Source organism: Fringilla coelebs (genome assembly GCF_963513975.1).
Source record: "Fringilla coelebs genome assembly, chromosome: 4".
Classification (NCBI taxonomy): domain Eukaryota; kingdom Metazoa; phylum Chordata; class Aves; order Passeriformes; family Fringillidae; genus Fringilla; species Fringilla coelebs.
In genome coordinates this window covers 67,643,174-67,659,410 of record NC_140032.1, presented here as the reverse complement: position 1 = coordinate 67,659,410, position 16,237 = coordinate 67,643,174, and the positions used below count along the sequence as shown (strand labels likewise).

The following is a 16,237-nucleotide window of genomic DNA, read 5'->3' as shown; positions in this document are numbered from 1 at the left end:
ATCGTATAATATTTGGCAGTGTGGTTTGAGTGCTGTGTCCACTGAGGGGTACTGAGGGGTAGAAAGTCCTGCTCTCACCAAAAAAAGAAAAAACCCAACTGAAAAGTTGAAATATGTCTTCCATGGGATTTTGCATGATCCACAGCTGAGGGAAATATGGGAAGGGGAAAGGCCTGTGGTGTGCATGTGCTTATGGATACAATATGACTTACTTGTGGCCTTTAATTTAGCAAAATAGCATTTAATGACGCAGAGTGAGAGTCCCACATTGTTTTAGGCTCCCTGGTGCTACTGCTGCTGTTCCCAACATGGTTATGTGGGGGGAGAAATGGCTTCAGTGCCACAGTGTCGCTGTGGTGCCATGCCCACTCCATGTCTCAGAGTCATCCATTTGATCTGGAAGTCACTTGATAAATAGGAGGGGCACATTGCAGCACAAGAGAGGCTTTGTCAATCACACCCCTTTGAGCTAAAACAAGCAACTTCACCACTCTGGGCTGCTGAGAAGTACCAGTTGTGTGGTGTCATGCAAAATAAAAGGAAGGAATAAAGTCCAGCTTCCCTGAGACATTTCATGCATTTAAAACTTGCACACCCCATAAAAAACAAATGATTGATATCAAAGAATCTTCCAGATAGTATGAAAAGTATTAAATGTGATACCAAGTGGAAAATGTTAAGAACATCTGCGTTCTGCAGTACTGAATAATTACAAAGCTGAGAGAAAATAGCATCTGGTTTTTGGTTCAGTATGGAAAACTTTGCTTCTGTGGCAGCATCCTGGATGTGGTGTCCTCATTCTTTTGGTCACCTTTTATTGTTTCTGCAGAGGCGTTAAGACTGTCTGTCCTGCTATCTGTACATCTAATGTGAAATGAGTAAATACAATACACAGGGAAGTGGAAAGTTCACACTTTCTCATGCACACAGGCAATTCCTGAGCATATCAGAACTCAGCTCTTGACAAGGATCTGGAAACAATAGCAGTTGTAGATACCCACACAAGGCAGAAAGAGCAGCATCTGCTAAGGACAAAGTCAATGATACAACTGAGATGTCCTTTTTTTCCACCTCACAGATTCATGTCTACTTGGCACAGGCTGATGCATGCTGTCATCCTTAGAATCCTCTGTACCATGCAAAGTGGGCTGCTGGGTGATTCCTGAGCCTGTTAGATAGGCTGGAATGGCTTCAGGGACAACAGTTGTGCTTTATTGTGTCATTTTATATTATAACTTGGCCACACAATTCAGCACAGTAAAATATTTATGGAAGTTCAGGAGAAGACATATGTGTCCTGCAGGTTCTAGCTAGCAAGAGGAGTGCACCCACAGCACTGCAGGTAAAGAGGAGCAGATGGTCTTTTCCTGTGTATTCACTTGGGCTCCGGTAGGCAAACCAGCCCTACAGCAGGAGGCAAAAAACCTGATGGTGACTTCAATTTTCAAGTGTCCCTCAGGATCACTTCAGGACTGTCCTGGCACTGGTTGCATGTTTCTTAGAGGCTTTTTATGGTCTTTCAGCTCTGGTCCTTAGTTATGTTACAGTTTCTGAGCTCACTCTTGTGGCGTCCTCCTTTGGGCTTCATCCTCTCCTTCCTTGAACACTATTAAGCATAAATTTCCTACTTTTCTGGCCTTAAATTGTTTGAGTTTCATGCTAGACTGCAACTTCTAAGAAGTTGAAATGCTGTTAACATTAAAAAGCAAAGCTGCATACAACATGGAAGAAGGGGAAGGGAGCCTCCCCTGCTTTCCCCTGTGCATATTTGCAGAAATGCTGAGGGTAAATTGTTGAATGTAAAGCATCTTTGTGACGAGAAATTCAAGTGACCTGTTTTCTAAGTCTTCATAGTGTTGGAAATTTGCATTACATTGTCTTGCCTAGACAAGGAAGGAGAGGGGAAAAAACCCCAAGAGACCAAGGAGATTTTTGCAATAACATGGTACACAAATGGAGAAGGAGTTTACAACTATGAAAGAGAAGAATTTGTTAAATTAGATCTGTTGGAGTAAGCAGATCTGGATGACTTTCAGACATTACATGGATTCAGTTTCCTCAGCTGGAGGAGGGAACCCAAATTTCAAGTTGTAATGTTAACAATGCAAAAGCAGGCACCTTAATTGACTTTCTATTCTATTAAAATATAACCCTTCCATCAATCCTTAACTCAAGGTAATTGTTGGTACCCCACTTTTCTTGTTCCATATATTTGCATCATTTGTGGTTTCTTTTCTTGCTGTAATTACTTCATTATTTTCTTGCACAAGTAAACCCTGCATTAAAACTTGAAAAAATTCTTTTCCACCATTTTTTGCTTCCTCCCTTAGGAGAAATAACCATACACAAAAGCATTTTGCTGGGACTTAATGGCATTGCTTTCTAGATCTGCCTCTCCTCCCAGCTAAACTCTGCCTCCTTGGAATACAGGCATGCAGTAGTCCTCCTCCCTGATTTTCCTGGGAAACACAAGCAGCTGGTGTCATGGGAAGCTCCAAGAGGTAAACTTAGAAACAGCTTGAAATTCCTTTAGCTTTCTCCTGAGGAAATAGATACTCCATAGGAGACATCTCACACCTTCCAGGAACTGAGAACCTAATAAATAAAAGCTAGAGAGCTTCCATTAAGGACATTATGTGTGTTCTCCCCAAATGTCTTTTCTCACCTCCTGCCTCAACCCGGGATGTGAATGCACGTCACCCAGAAAGCACAACCCTTACTATTGTAGCATTTGTGTGTTTTCTGACCAAATTGATAGAAAAACTAAGTTTCTACAAGATTTGTCTTTATTTTTAACTGAGTGAGTTTGCTTTTAGTGTATTGTGTTGTGATAGCTTATATGTAGGTAACTACCATTGCTGTTTTTAACCTGCTGTGTAAGGTCCAAATCAGGACAATATTTGCCATGGCTCCAAAGACAGGACGAAAGGCAGAGTTTAAATGAACCCGTGAAAAAAAGTATTTCTTTTGCTTTCCTTTTTTGCCTGTTGGATTCAAAAGTTTGGTGTTGTAGCTACCTTTAAATGGTGATATAATGTAATAGAAATGTGGCTGGAGCTGAAAGGAGATGAAAGACAGTTCTAGACTGGCTGTGCTCTGTTGACAAAAAAAATATATTTTTAGGGAAGGGAGAGCACTTCTCCCAGTTCTTTTTGCAGAGTTGCTTTTATTTGCTTTGTTTTGGTAGGCGTCTGAGGCCTCTGCTCAGATTAAACTTGAGAGAGGAAAGGTAAGAATGGTCTTCCAGTGCAAGAAATAGGGAATACGCTGAACATATCACCCAACCTCCTAAGTGCCTCGAAATCTGAAAAGCAAGCAAGCAAACGCAGCAACCGCTTAACACCTCCACCCTGACAGGTTTCATAAGGTGGGAGCTGCCAAATCTGTTTTATACAGTTTTTTTCTTCCTAGGGAGAAACTCATGACAGCCACAGCTAATGATGAAGTCTTCTAGTTTTAAATTTTCAGTTGCATAATCCAATCTCTCTTGCTGGCGGCGTTCGGCAGAATACCTTTGGCTCTGTGTCCAGGCCCTCTGCAGCACCAGCAGGCTGTGAGTGAGAACACAGGATTCTCTTAATTACTTTTAATTAAAATGAGTGCGTGCACACACACACACATAGAAAGACTCTGTTTTTCTAGTTGCTTGGCTTCCTTTTCCTCATTGAAGGGAAGAAGTTAAACTTTCCCATTAAATGTTTATATAAAAATGAAATAATTCTGAGGTTAACCAGAAATGCAGCTTAATCTTGTATAGAAACACGCATGTGATTTTTTTTTGGGGGGGGGGGGGTGGTTTTTCTGGTTTTTTTTTTTTAGTTGCACAAATATAGCTGAAACTTGAAGTTGGCAGAGAGTGCTGTTTAAAAATATTTAGTCCCAGCATGTAAAAACTCGTTTTGTTACGGAATTCCTTTGTGAGAGGTGTAGCTATGCCATGTCTCTGCCAAAGTGATGGGAGCCATATCGGCGGAGCGCCTCTTGGAAAATAGCTGCGTTTTGGGCTTGTAGTTACAAAATTGAAATCAGAATTTACATGTTTTATACATTGCTTGGAAGGATACCACATCTAGTAATATTTTTTAAGAGAGTGGAAGGAAGAAAAAAAGAAAGCTTGCAGATGGAGCCAAGGCTTCGCTCTGTTAGAACATGTCAGGATGAGCAGAGGTATGTGTGATGACACTTAGCATGTACCACTGAGAGCTCTGCTTTATTCCCCTTAGCTGTCATCATGTGCTGGAGTTATGATACATACACCTAATTTTGGCTACATACCTCATCTTTCCCTTCCCTGGGCGTGTGTGAGCTTTATAGAATAGCAGGAGCTACTGATACATGTGATGCTGTCTGCTGCCTGGGCACAGCCCCTGCTCAGTTTCTCGTACTGGAAGAGCGATTAAAGGCAGCATTTTGGGGTCACTCTGCCTCATTAATTGTTGCTGTGATTGTCCCACGTGTGCAGCTGGCCATTTGTCTGGCTCAGCTCTTGGTTCATCTTCAGCTGATTCTGAAGCCTGGAGGAGAGGGCAGGAGAACTTGGTCTTTGCTGTGGCCACCATGGAAAGGGTGAATGGGAACCCCCATCCTGGTCAAATCAGATGTATTCAGGCAGCAGGACAGCTTTGTGTCCCTGTGCAGCAACCTCAGGTAAGCTGTGGAACCCACACATGTAGTCACCTGTACATTAAGCCACAAAATTACACAAATGGTATATTAAGTTGTGTAGATTTGGGGCAGAGTGCTCTGAACTAAGGTCACTTACAGACATCATTAAAGGAGCTGGTTTTATTCAACTACATGTGCTTAACAATTTCTCATTAAAGGAATCAGGAATAGCAGAGATCATTTGCTCTCAGAGACACAGAATACACACAATCCTGGGTTTATGGTTTGGGATGGAAGAGACTTTAAAGATAACCTCATTCCACACCCTGCCATGGCCAGGGATGCCTTCCACTACAGTGGGTTGCTCAAAAAGTAGTACCTGTCCTTTCCATTTAAGAATTGCAAAGATGCTGCCTCATCAGTACAGACCTGTTTTAAAGCAGGCAGTCCAATGTCTGCTCATAATGAATGTCTCTTTAATAAACAAGAGAGAAAGAAGTCTATATTTTTATGAAAAATTATATCTAACTATAGACTATCATTGCTGAGGGTAGGAACTCACCTGCTCCAAGGCAGTGTTCCTAAATACAGAACTGTAGAGATGTAAGTGCTTTAACTTGAGGAAAGCTAATAGCAGTTTACAACATAGATGCTTAGAGATCAAAGAAGCCTCTGTCTCACTGAGGCATTTGTGCAGCCTATGAGGGCCTTGCACACTTCAGCTGGGAACATTTTAGGGAGCAACGGTCATATTCTAAGGAAATCTACTCCATAGGTCCCATGGATCAGCACATGAGGCTGAGGAGTGAATGGATACTGTCGGGAAAGCATGATGCTAATACACTTCATCATTTTCTGGTTAGAACAGATTATTCACCATTTTCAAAATGCCCAAATGTGTAATTGTATAATTTTGTGGATGCCCCATCTGTGGAAGAGTTCAAAGCCAAGTTCTGAGAAACCTGGTTTAGTGGAAGGTTCCCTGCCCATGGCAGAGGGGTTAGGACTAGGTAATCTTTAAGGTCCCTTCCAACCCAAACCATTATTTGATTCTGTGATCCATCCCATTTAAATCTACACAGATCGTAGAACTGAGCAGAATGAGGAGATGCACATACAGGGTGATTCTTTGTCTTTCAAACATTGGTCTAAATTTATCACAAGGTGTTCAATAGTTCCATAGTATTGGAAACTTTTTCCTCTATACCAGGACAAGATTTTTAGCAATCTGTAACAATTCCTCTGTGGAGACAAGAGAAAAAAGCTGTTTAGCTGTTTTCTTGTCTTTCCTTGGTATATACATAAAACAGGGGGAAAGTGAAACACGAGAGAAGTACTACATTTAAGCCTTTTTGAAAAACATCTAAAACTTCACCTCTCAGCAGCTAATACCCTCTCAGTTTAGCATTTTAAAGAAAAACAATATATTTGCGACATTTTAAAATAGCATTCTCATCTAGGGCAGGTCTCCCCAGCAGCTCCTGGAGCATAACACATCCCACTTGCTGTGCTCCCCACTCCTCCCGTGCCGACTTGTCGAATCCCCCCTGAGCCCATCTCAATACCCCAGCAGCAAGCTAAGGCTCTTTTTATTTTATTTCTGGATTAGTTTTCTGATGGTCTGGTGCATTGAATCGGTGAATGAAAGGGCCAGCTTAGCACCGGAGCCAGCACAAGAGCCGGGGGGGAGCCCGCAGCCGGCAGCGGGTGGCGCCTGCACAAAGGAGAGGGGGGAAAGCAGGGCCGTGATGTCCCACACTGAGCAGGAGTGACCTGCTGGGGGTGGCACAAACCTCGAGGTATTTTTACATCTCTGCCCAGCTCTGCTTTGAGCCCCCTACAAATCCCTTGTGGGAAGTTGTGTGCTGCTGGAGCCGCGTTGAATTATTTATGTGGATTTTAAGAGTACAGTCAGCAACCTCTCCCATCTACTCTCTGCCTACGGAGCAGCTTCTCGCTTTGGAAAGGCATCCATGCCCACCTTTTCCCTTAGTCTCGGGTGGGTCCTGAGAGCTTTCCAGCTATCCCTGTTTTGTGGGGATAAGTCTTTTGCTCTCACAGGGCAGCTCCTGGCACAGGGGTAGAGCAGGAATTCGCCCGAGTGAGACACAGATGTCGAGACCCAGGGGTTATTAATGTCTTTTTCAAATGCTGTGTGTGAAGCTTTTATCCCTCCCTGGCTGAGCGGGAAACACGAGTCCTCAGACCTGGTCCCGGCTCCCTTTGAGGTGCCCGGCGGGCGCTCAGCCTCGCAGGTACTGCTGCTCCGCCAGGAAGAGCCCCAATTTGTGCTATTCACAACCCGCAGGGCACTATTCTTGTTTCCAGGCTCCTAATCCCTCTCTCACACACAATCCCTTACAACTTTAACTGGCGGGGTGGAGGAGCGAGTTAAAAAGGAAGGAAAAAGGAAAATGAAACACAATGTAGGGCCAGGCAGTGGCTGCCAGTTACGGCGCACACAATCGACACCAGCTGCAGCCCAATTAAACCCGACATTCACAGGTGTTCCCAGCACACTCGGCCCTAACAAAACCACTTTCTTGAAAATACCTAAGGCTTTAACACAGAAGAGCTTTTTTTTTAGCTTTTTTTTTTTTTTTAAGGTTCTTTAAAGCTATTTAGAGCACTTTAAATACAAAGAAGCTGAAAAGGACTTGAGTCGGCTGGAAAGAGTTGGTGCTTAATGCCAGAATGGGGGAGAATTGGCCCAGCTGAAGCAGCCAGTGTGTAACCATCGGTTTGGGGGAAAGATGGGTTGGGCCCAGTGCAGGGAGCAGTAACTGGCACCGGGCATTTTATTGTTCCTAGGAGCGGAATGGGGCAGGAGGGAACGACTAGGTGTAAATCCTTTTCTGCTGGGGGGCTCATCATTGTTTGTAGCATAGCTCTGGGCTGGTGTGTGGCTTTGTTTCTTACTGATCTCTGTGTGTGTGGCTCAGACAGCAAATTTTAATTCTCCTTTCCTCCCAGGAAAGCTTGATTCTGGTGCCTTTTTCACTTTGAAGCAGAATTCTAAATTAATTGTTTATTTTCTGATCTTAAAGATCATTCCTAAGATGATAAATCAGTCCTTCAAGAAAGCAATGCACTGGTTTTTTGTACGTGAATTCAAAAGTATTCCCATGGTAAGAGATAACTGTAGACAGCAGATGAATGCCTTGCTCGGTAAATTGCTCTAACTCCATTGGAAATGAGAATTCTGTTTGCTAAACTTCCTTTGAAATGATACTAATAATAACCACACTAGGGGATATTCTGGTACTCTTAGATTCAGCAGCTTTTTACCCCACCTGGCTGCCTCTTAACTGCTGCAGTAGAACCCATGTAGTTACAGCCGGTACAGCTTGATTACTTGGTGCTGTTTAATCACTGCTGTCTCTTGACAGTCACTTCATGCCTTCATTACTGCCCTAGAGTGGGTGCTGAAAGCCACTCTGGATTCAGATGCAGTCACAAAATATCTATTTTGTCCCTCCACACAGGGAGATGTATTTTTGCCTTGGGACTGGCATGTTATTCCTATTCCTCACAACACACAGAGATCCAAAAGACTGCAGTTTTATTTGTCCTTTTTTGTGTACTGAAAAGGTAAAAATGATGATACCTTGTATTTTTATTTGAAACTCATTAAGAATTGCCTTGCAGATAGGTAATGTTTTTATCGAGGTAGGCAGATGCTGTTCATCCTACTAAATGCAATGGGAAAAAAAAGAATATCACCCAAGTTTCAAATTCACAAATAATTTGGCCTCAGTTAGATACTGTCACTTGCGAAAAGATGCTGGAGGCAGCGTGGATAATTTTCTGAGAAAAATCCTCTCAGCACAAATACAATGATAAGAAAGGGACTGCAAGCGGCCCAGGGACAGAGCTATGGCCTAGTACAGCCCCCTCTGTGCCCTGCACAGCTTCAAGCACTCAGCAGTGGGAGCTCAGGGCAGAACTGGCCAAGGCAGCAATGGCAGATGGGAGGAAGAATGGACAGGTTGGGCAGGAGCAAGGTCTGAGTCACTGAGGACTCTTCAGCTTGCAAAGACTTGACTGGGAGGGAAGGAGATAAAACTCTGTAAAGTCATCGATGGTACAGGGAAGGTGAAGAGGGAAGAGCCGATGAATCACCATTCTCATAACACAGGGGATGGGAGGACTTGCTGAAATTGCCAGGTTTAATACAAACAAAAGTGCTTTATTATATAAGGCATGATTGGACCGTGGCATTTGATACAGATTGATCTTGCAGAGGCCAAAAGAAGTGATTTAAGAAAGTCACAGGAGAAGTTCATTGGGAGTAGACCTGTTGCAGGGTTTTAAAGCTAGTGGTGCGGATGCGGCTTCTGGGTTTGAAGCGCGGCTAAGCCTAGCAAAAATCCAGGTCTTGCTGCAAAGGTCTCCTTCCTCTGCTGTCAGTTACAGCCTCTTCTGTGGCCTTCCCTTTTTCCCTCAATCCACAGAAATGACATTTAAAAGCCCTTCTGTTTCTCCATCTGGTAAGAAATGTCCTAATGTGGCTGTGACAAGGACTCTCCATGACAGACCAGTGACCTTAGGCAATAAGGTCTGAATTCACCAGATTAATTCACCCTCCTCTCACTGTGGCTACACCACTACTTGTGTTTGCTTTCCGTGAGTGATTTAGCTTTATCAGCTAGTGAGAATGCTTGTGAGCACTTTTTTTAAAAGTTTGCATACTGAACAAAGCAAAAATATCAAACTTGCCTTGTTGAATCTCTTACCTCAGAAACTTGATCCTCTGGGTTAGTCAAGGAATGGAAACAACTCCATGTGACTCTGACCAGACACAAGGGCCTGCGTTTTCAACACTGTGCTGTAACGCCTGCTGTTTCTTACTCAATAATATAGAAAATAATTAGTCCACAAAAATTCTGAGCTCAGCCAGGAAAAGGGAGAACAATAATTTATGCCTTAAATTTATGCCTTTCCTTGTCTCTTAAAAGCAGCTGAAATGCTTTTAAGAAGCCAAAAATAATGAGTTTTCTGGTGCTTCCTCATGTCTAGTGATTTTCAGTTATCACAGAACTTATGGTTCAGTGTTTAGGAATAAAATTAAAACAAAAAATCCTTTGGAGGTGAGTTGTCATCACTGTTACAATAGTGTTGGCAGAGCATAGAGAACAGGTGAAAGCTTCATCAGAGCTATCAGCCTATGGGTGAATTCCTCCTGAGTGTATTGGTGTACAATGAAACTGGAAGAAATAGGATTGGCAGTGGTCGTCCTTCAGTTTTGGATGTGACAGCTTGACAGTGTCTCCTTCAGCTTCTCCTTCACTAAACCAGCTGCTGTCAAGTGAACATCTTGTCAGTGTCACCCTGCTTCAGCATTTCATGCTGTGGATAGGTGATGGTCTCTCTGAGAAGACCAGGGCAGTCAAAACCTGCTAGACTGCATTTGGGGATTTTTTAATAATGCCTGTGAAAACTTCCAGAGAGTCTCTTCATTTTGTGGCCTTACTGCAGTATTTATCAAGGGGAAATGAGCCCCTCTTTCAAAGGCCAACATGGGTTCTGAGTCCAGAATGCTTGGGATCTGTTTTTCCATCACCAGTCTTCTCCCTTGTGAAAGAATTCTGGGGTCAGTGGTAGGCAGGGAATGCAAGGGGTGTTTGATCTGGTGCAGGTTTTTTTCTTAAGTAGCTTAATATTCCTGTTCAAGATGGGGACACAGTCACAATGTCTGCTTAGCGAAAAACTTGCACAGAAAGACCAGGGCCTCTCTGTTAACTTTGTGGGTGATGTATTACTGATCTCCACAAGAAGCTGGTGCACTAAATCTCAGCTGCGCTTCCACGTTCAGCTGTCTCTGAAGTCCTGAAAAGCATTAAAATGCGTAACAGCAGTGTTTAGCTTTGGTGCTCATTAGAGCAGCACAGAACTAATAGTAATATTGTTGTAACTTGACAAAGCCATCTAAATCCATGCATGTTTTCTTGTGAAAGCTTCCTAAACATGCTGCTAAATCCCCTAAAAAGCTACTAAACGGCTTTGGCAACCATTAGCAGAGCATAAGCGAGGGAACTCCTTTCAGTAAGTGAACAAACAGAGAAAATATGCTGAATAGCCGGACAAATGTGTTTCAGTTGGCTCTTTCATTTACAGATATAAGGGAGCAGTCAATATCAATCACTGTTTTCCCTGTTGCACTGGAAATCACAATATCTCTTTTCATTCCACAAGCTCCTTTCACCACAGTAATGTGTCTTTAGAGTGACACTGGCATCAGTCTGTTTCCGCTGTCTGAAGTCCAGAGAGCTTAAAAACACATTGCAGGGTATGAGACCTTAACCTTCCTCCCCTTCCACACACCCCTCTCCTCCGAGCCTCTTTTGGAATTAATTGTTTTTATTTCTTTCCCAGTGCAAGGCTGGGAAAGAAAAGTGTCTACAGAGCCTGGGAATATCTGCTGTGGCACTTTGGGGATGGAAAAATGTATCGCCCGTGGTTGGGATTTGAATTTATCAGGTGTTGTGGGGAGTTTAACACAAGGTAATATGATTAGTGAGTTAATTTGCAGCATGCTGTAATGTGAAATGTAATGTATTGTGGTTTAAAGTTCGAGCTACGTCCTGTTTTTTGGATGTTCTAATCTCCCACAACCTCATTTATTTTTAAAAAAATTAAAAAGTTGGGAAAACTCGACTTGTGATTATTTGACATTTGGAGTGATTTGATATTCGTGGGTTCTCTTTCTTCAAGTAATGTAAATAATAACAATAACAATAATAATAATGCTGCTGTGTGGTTGGCTTTTTGTTGTTTCTTTGCAGATAACAGCAGTGTGCAGGGAAGCAGCCCTCCTAGCTCTTCAGGAAGACATCCATGCCAAATCTATCGCGGGCCGGCACTTCCGGAGCGCACTGACGGTAGTGAGCCCGAGGATTCCCGACTCGTTAATCCAGTTTTATGCAGATTATCAGCAGCAAAGTGGACTGCACGCGCTCTGAAAGGCAAATTAATACATTCCCCATTCACTGTGTGAGTGGTACATTTCCTTTGTGAAGCTGTCAGAAGCCCAATAGTTTTGTACTGTGAGCGAGTGGAGTGTCTGGAGTTAACTGAATGCGGAATTGCTGTAATAAAAGTCCCTGTGGATGTTTTGAGTGTCCTAGACATTAGATTTTACCATTTTAGTGATATAACCTGCCTTTTAGAGGTAGTCAGATTTTTGGTTTAAGTCAGTTTATCCATGTATCAAAAAAACCCCAAAAGATCAAATTCTGAATTTTGGTGGATTCATGGCCCTAAAGAGAGAAGCAACAAATGCTGTTATTGTCCTGATTTGTTCCTGCCTCAACCACAGTTTGATCCCAGGGATCATCCCAGTGAGTGGCCTCATTACAAAAAATCCTTAAAATTATTGTGAACTTTTTGATTTATGATCTCCAGCAAAGCTGCCAAACAGGCTTTCTGAGATAAAGCCAGGGCATCCTGGTTGATTACAGCCAAACATTTATCTTTGGTCTTCCACCAGCTCATTTTTAGACATGCTGGCAGGTAGGCACCTTGAAAAACTGTGGAGCCCTTCACTGACCTGAACTCACTGCCAGGTGTTTGCAAAAGAGTCTTGTTGTTCGTGTTTGTTTCCATCAAAATAAACAGGAATGTTGATAAAGTAGATTATTTAAAGCTGGCTGCTTAAAATCCATAATAAACCCTAATTAATGGATGAGAAAACCCCCTTGCAAAAACTTATAAGTGACCACAAAACACTTCAGGGACAGATAAAATCTCCTCAGATTGTTTCTTTGTTATATCGTCTGTTGAAACGAGGACAGGTCCTTGTGTGCTCTCTGCTCTTGCACTCAGGATCAAATGCAGTTAAGCAAACTAATATTTAGCTTTTTTCCCCACAACAGAAAGGCTGAGCTTTTCTAGTCCAGACATAAAGAGTTGAGGGAAAGGTAAACCAAAACCAACACAAACTTCAACAGAAAGGTAATTTCTTCACCTTGATTATGGTTTTTCTCTCTTTACTTAGTTCCACACTGTACGCATTTTGTAGCTTTTAAACTGAAATCTACTATTTTTAATTGACAGCTTTTTTTATTACTCCCATTTTAACCTATTGTTGCTGTAATTTGCATTTAATTTTATTATTGCTGTAAAGGATTAGAGGATGAGGAAAAGGGGGTCCTTTACTTAGTTCAGCTGATGTGTATGAGGTTTTCTTCTTTTTTTGATTGTTTGACTCTTTAATAGTCCAACAGACAGAGGGAATTAAGAAAATTATAAACTGGAACAGTTGTCTTGGGGATCAAGACTGCATCTGAAACTACTTTATCCTTCTTTTCTGAATTCTACATACTCCAGCTTGGAGCTCAGGATGTGAATCATTCATCATAACCATTAAATTTTTGAGGTTTCCAGAAATTAAATGCCATACCTTAATCCCCTGGCACTTCACTCCAGTGTGTGCTCCTGAAGGGAGGAAAGAGAGACTGCAGTTTTCACTGCCAATAATGAATTCTGTTTGTGATTTTGTAGCCTAAAAATAACACTACGTGCTGCTCCAGATGAGTGTTAAAACTAGATGGCCATTCCTTGAGAAGTGCTCAGGTTTATTTGGAACATGCACCAAGGGGTGAAAGTGAACTGCAAAACTACACCAGAGGCAGGTGGGAGCTGGCTGCCCTGTCCCTTTGTGGAACCCTGCTGCCATCAGAGGGAAATTTTGCACGTCAAATTTTAGGACACTAGGAGAGAATGCTGGCCCATGTCTGCTGTTTGTGCCTTAGGAAAAATCCCATCCCTGCAAACATTTATCCTTGTACCTCTATGGTGCCACATTTATCCACAGGGCACCAAATCTTGGGGTACACACCCATATGCCTGAAGTGATTTTAAATGTAGGAAGCTCCTCTTTTTATCCTTGGGTTTGTGGAATTTGATTTTTTTAAAAAGTAAGATACTCTTAAAAAAAAAATAAGCAATGACAAATTTATTAAGTCCCCAGAAGGTGTCTGTTGCTCCCAGAAAATTCTGTTTGGAAAACTTTGCCAGTATGATGATTTCCTGTCTCTTTCCTAAAGAAAGATCACTGCTACTGTGGATGAGCAAATTGAAACCAGGGTATCAGAATTCTGGAAAATGACCAAAAATTTGGTTTTGATCGAAACACAGGGGCAGTGCAGCCCTTTCATAATGCAGCTTGCTGAGAGCTCTTGCACCGTGAGCCTCTCGTTGGAACTTACTGATGAGGGCACTGTAGGACAGAGCACTCCAGGAGCATCTCCTGTCATTTACAGGAGCAAGTTTTGATTCGGAGCTGACTCCTCACAACGTGTTTCGCTGAACACCTCGTGCCTTGGCACCCTCTCAGTTCTCTTGCAGTGTGAGCCCATAAAAGCCTGAACACCTCTGTGCTGCAGAACAGCTCAGAGATAGAGGCACTCTCTCTTCTGCTGGGTTTTGTTGTTGTGTTTCCATGAGATTTAATTTTAATAAAAGGATTGAGGCTTGGTGAATTTCAACAGAGAAGGCATCTGAGAAGAATATCTCTGTCCCATCCTCTCTTTAAGTGCTTAGATTCCGAGGCTTACTTCTTTAAGGTTTTGAAAAACAGAGTCTTTTTCCTGCCTGCTGTTATCTTTTGGAGCTGGATTTTGGCCCAAATACTGCTTGAGTCGCAGAATTGTTAACATTAAATCAACTTCTCAACATTTCAGGAACACTTTGTTTAAATACAAAATCTAAATCTACCTTTTTTCCTCCAATAACAACCTTTTGCAAAATGGTCTGAAATGTCTTTTGACAGTTTGGCCAGAAATGACCAGGAGAATATTTATGATCAAAATGCAAAATTGTCTTCACTTAACTTGAGAAAAACTTCAGTCCTGTGTTCTACCTAATGCATAAAACAGATTTTCACTGCAAGGATGATATACAATTATTAATCCTAGAAGAAAGGATGAGGTTTATTGTGGATAATTTTTCTGCAGCCTCTAGATGAGAGCAGAACATAAGTTTTACCAAGCTCAGGTACAAGGGCCAACACCAGAGACAAAATAAAGATCATTTATTTCAAAGGTGGTTATTCAAAATCATTGAATTTAAACTTTAGATTTGAAATCAGCTCTTTCAAATATTATGTCCTTAAAGCTGACTTTTGTGGATTCTGTATCCTGGTTCTTTGCTCTCAGCTTCTTTACTCATTTTGAATGTCAAAGTCTGGTGACTCCCCTCTGGAAGCTGGACACACGCCAAACAATGCTCCAGGAACTGAGCATCCATGGAAGGCTGGGAGTGATGTTTCCTGGTGAGGCAGGAATCTGATTGCGCTGAAAGAGTGTGGAGAGGGGAGAAGTGGAAGTCAGATCTGGTGTTTTCTCCTGTAGTGCCCAGGAAGATGAAGGTCATTGATGGACACAGGTTGGTGGGCAGGAGAACTGCTTCTACTTATTGCAGTCAGGGCTGTGAGGAGCCTGACCCTGAAGGGTGTTGGTTGTTTCTGGCTCTGCCAGAGAAAGCAGCTGATATATGGGTGAAACAGAACTGCCAGCACTAGAATTGCTGATGTCCAGGGATTGTGGTATGCTAGTATGTAGTGCTAGAATTTGGGAGGAATTGGACCTCAAAGATGAACAATCACCCACTAGAAGGTATCCTAACCTTGGCAAAAAGCCCTGAAAGAATTAGTAAAAAGCAGGCACAAAGAACTTGCCTTGCTTTCTGTGATCCCAGAGTTGGGATAAACCCAGCTGTGCTTCCATTCACACTCCTGAGCCTTGGGATTACTCCTCTGCTGATGCAGTCTGGGGCATGGGAAGTGGCTTGCAGTGGGGGCAGAGTTACATTTGGAAAATCAGTTTTACTGGGACCCCTTTGTATTTGTATTTAATGTTGTTGCTACAGTTGTAGTGAATTACAGTAATTTTTATCTCTTAGGAACCCCAAAATCTTTTGCTGGTGGGCTTTTTTCCCTTGACATGGAAGACAATACCATAGGTGACATTAATGCGTGCAGTTCGATAGGGCGCTTTTCCGAAGTAGTAGGTGCAAGATACAGAATTGCTGCTGTGGCTGGGTATGTTTTGCCCATTTGGCAGGCCAGGATCAGGAAGACAAATATTTCAGCTGAAACCTCCTCCTGATCTTGGGGTTTGTGTCTGCTCCTTCTGCAAGTGCTACCTGTTCGTTATTACGCTCCTCTGCTGGAAACTTCACGGAGTGTTTTCACCAGGGCTTTATGTGTTCTGGGTTAAACATTTTAAATGGCGTCATTCTTCCACACAGACTTAAATCCAACAGCTCCAGAGCCCTGACAGAGAAGGAGATGTGTGTTTTCTCTGTTAACTGGCCTGCCAAGGACAGGAGGGATGAGGGGGGAGAGCCCCTCTCTGTGTTTGTGTGGCAGGACTCCAGCGAGAGCACAGGTGTTGCGAGAGAAGGCAATGGCAACCAGATGACATTCCTTCCCCTTGGACTAGCCATTGCTCAAACTGATTGTGGGTCCAGCAGTTGGACTGGATGATCTTAATGGTTCATTTCCAACCTAAATGATTCTGTGATACCCTTCCAACAAAAGCGTTGTCTGCGTGTGCCTGTGTAAAATCCATGACATTAAAGCTTGGGTTCTTCTGACTAAAAGATATGGGGGGGTGGAATCACACTTGGC

General features: G+C 42.7%; 1 protein-coding gene across 1 annotated transcript in view; it reads left to right on the top strand.

Moving 5' to 3' along the window:
* Positions 1–12,262, top strand: part of AFG2A (AFG2 AAA ATPase homolog A) — a gene marked incomplete at its 5' end in the record, with an annotated part of 161,995 nt that extends 149,733 nt beyond the window's left edge. The window contains 1 exon segment of the mRNA XM_084204934.1: positions 11,391–12,262. Coding sequence (XP_084061060.1) covers positions 11,391–11,567 — 177 coding nt within the window. The 3' untranslated portion in view covers positions 11,568–12,262.
* Between the last annotated feature and the right edge of the window lie 3,975 nt (positions 12,263–16,237).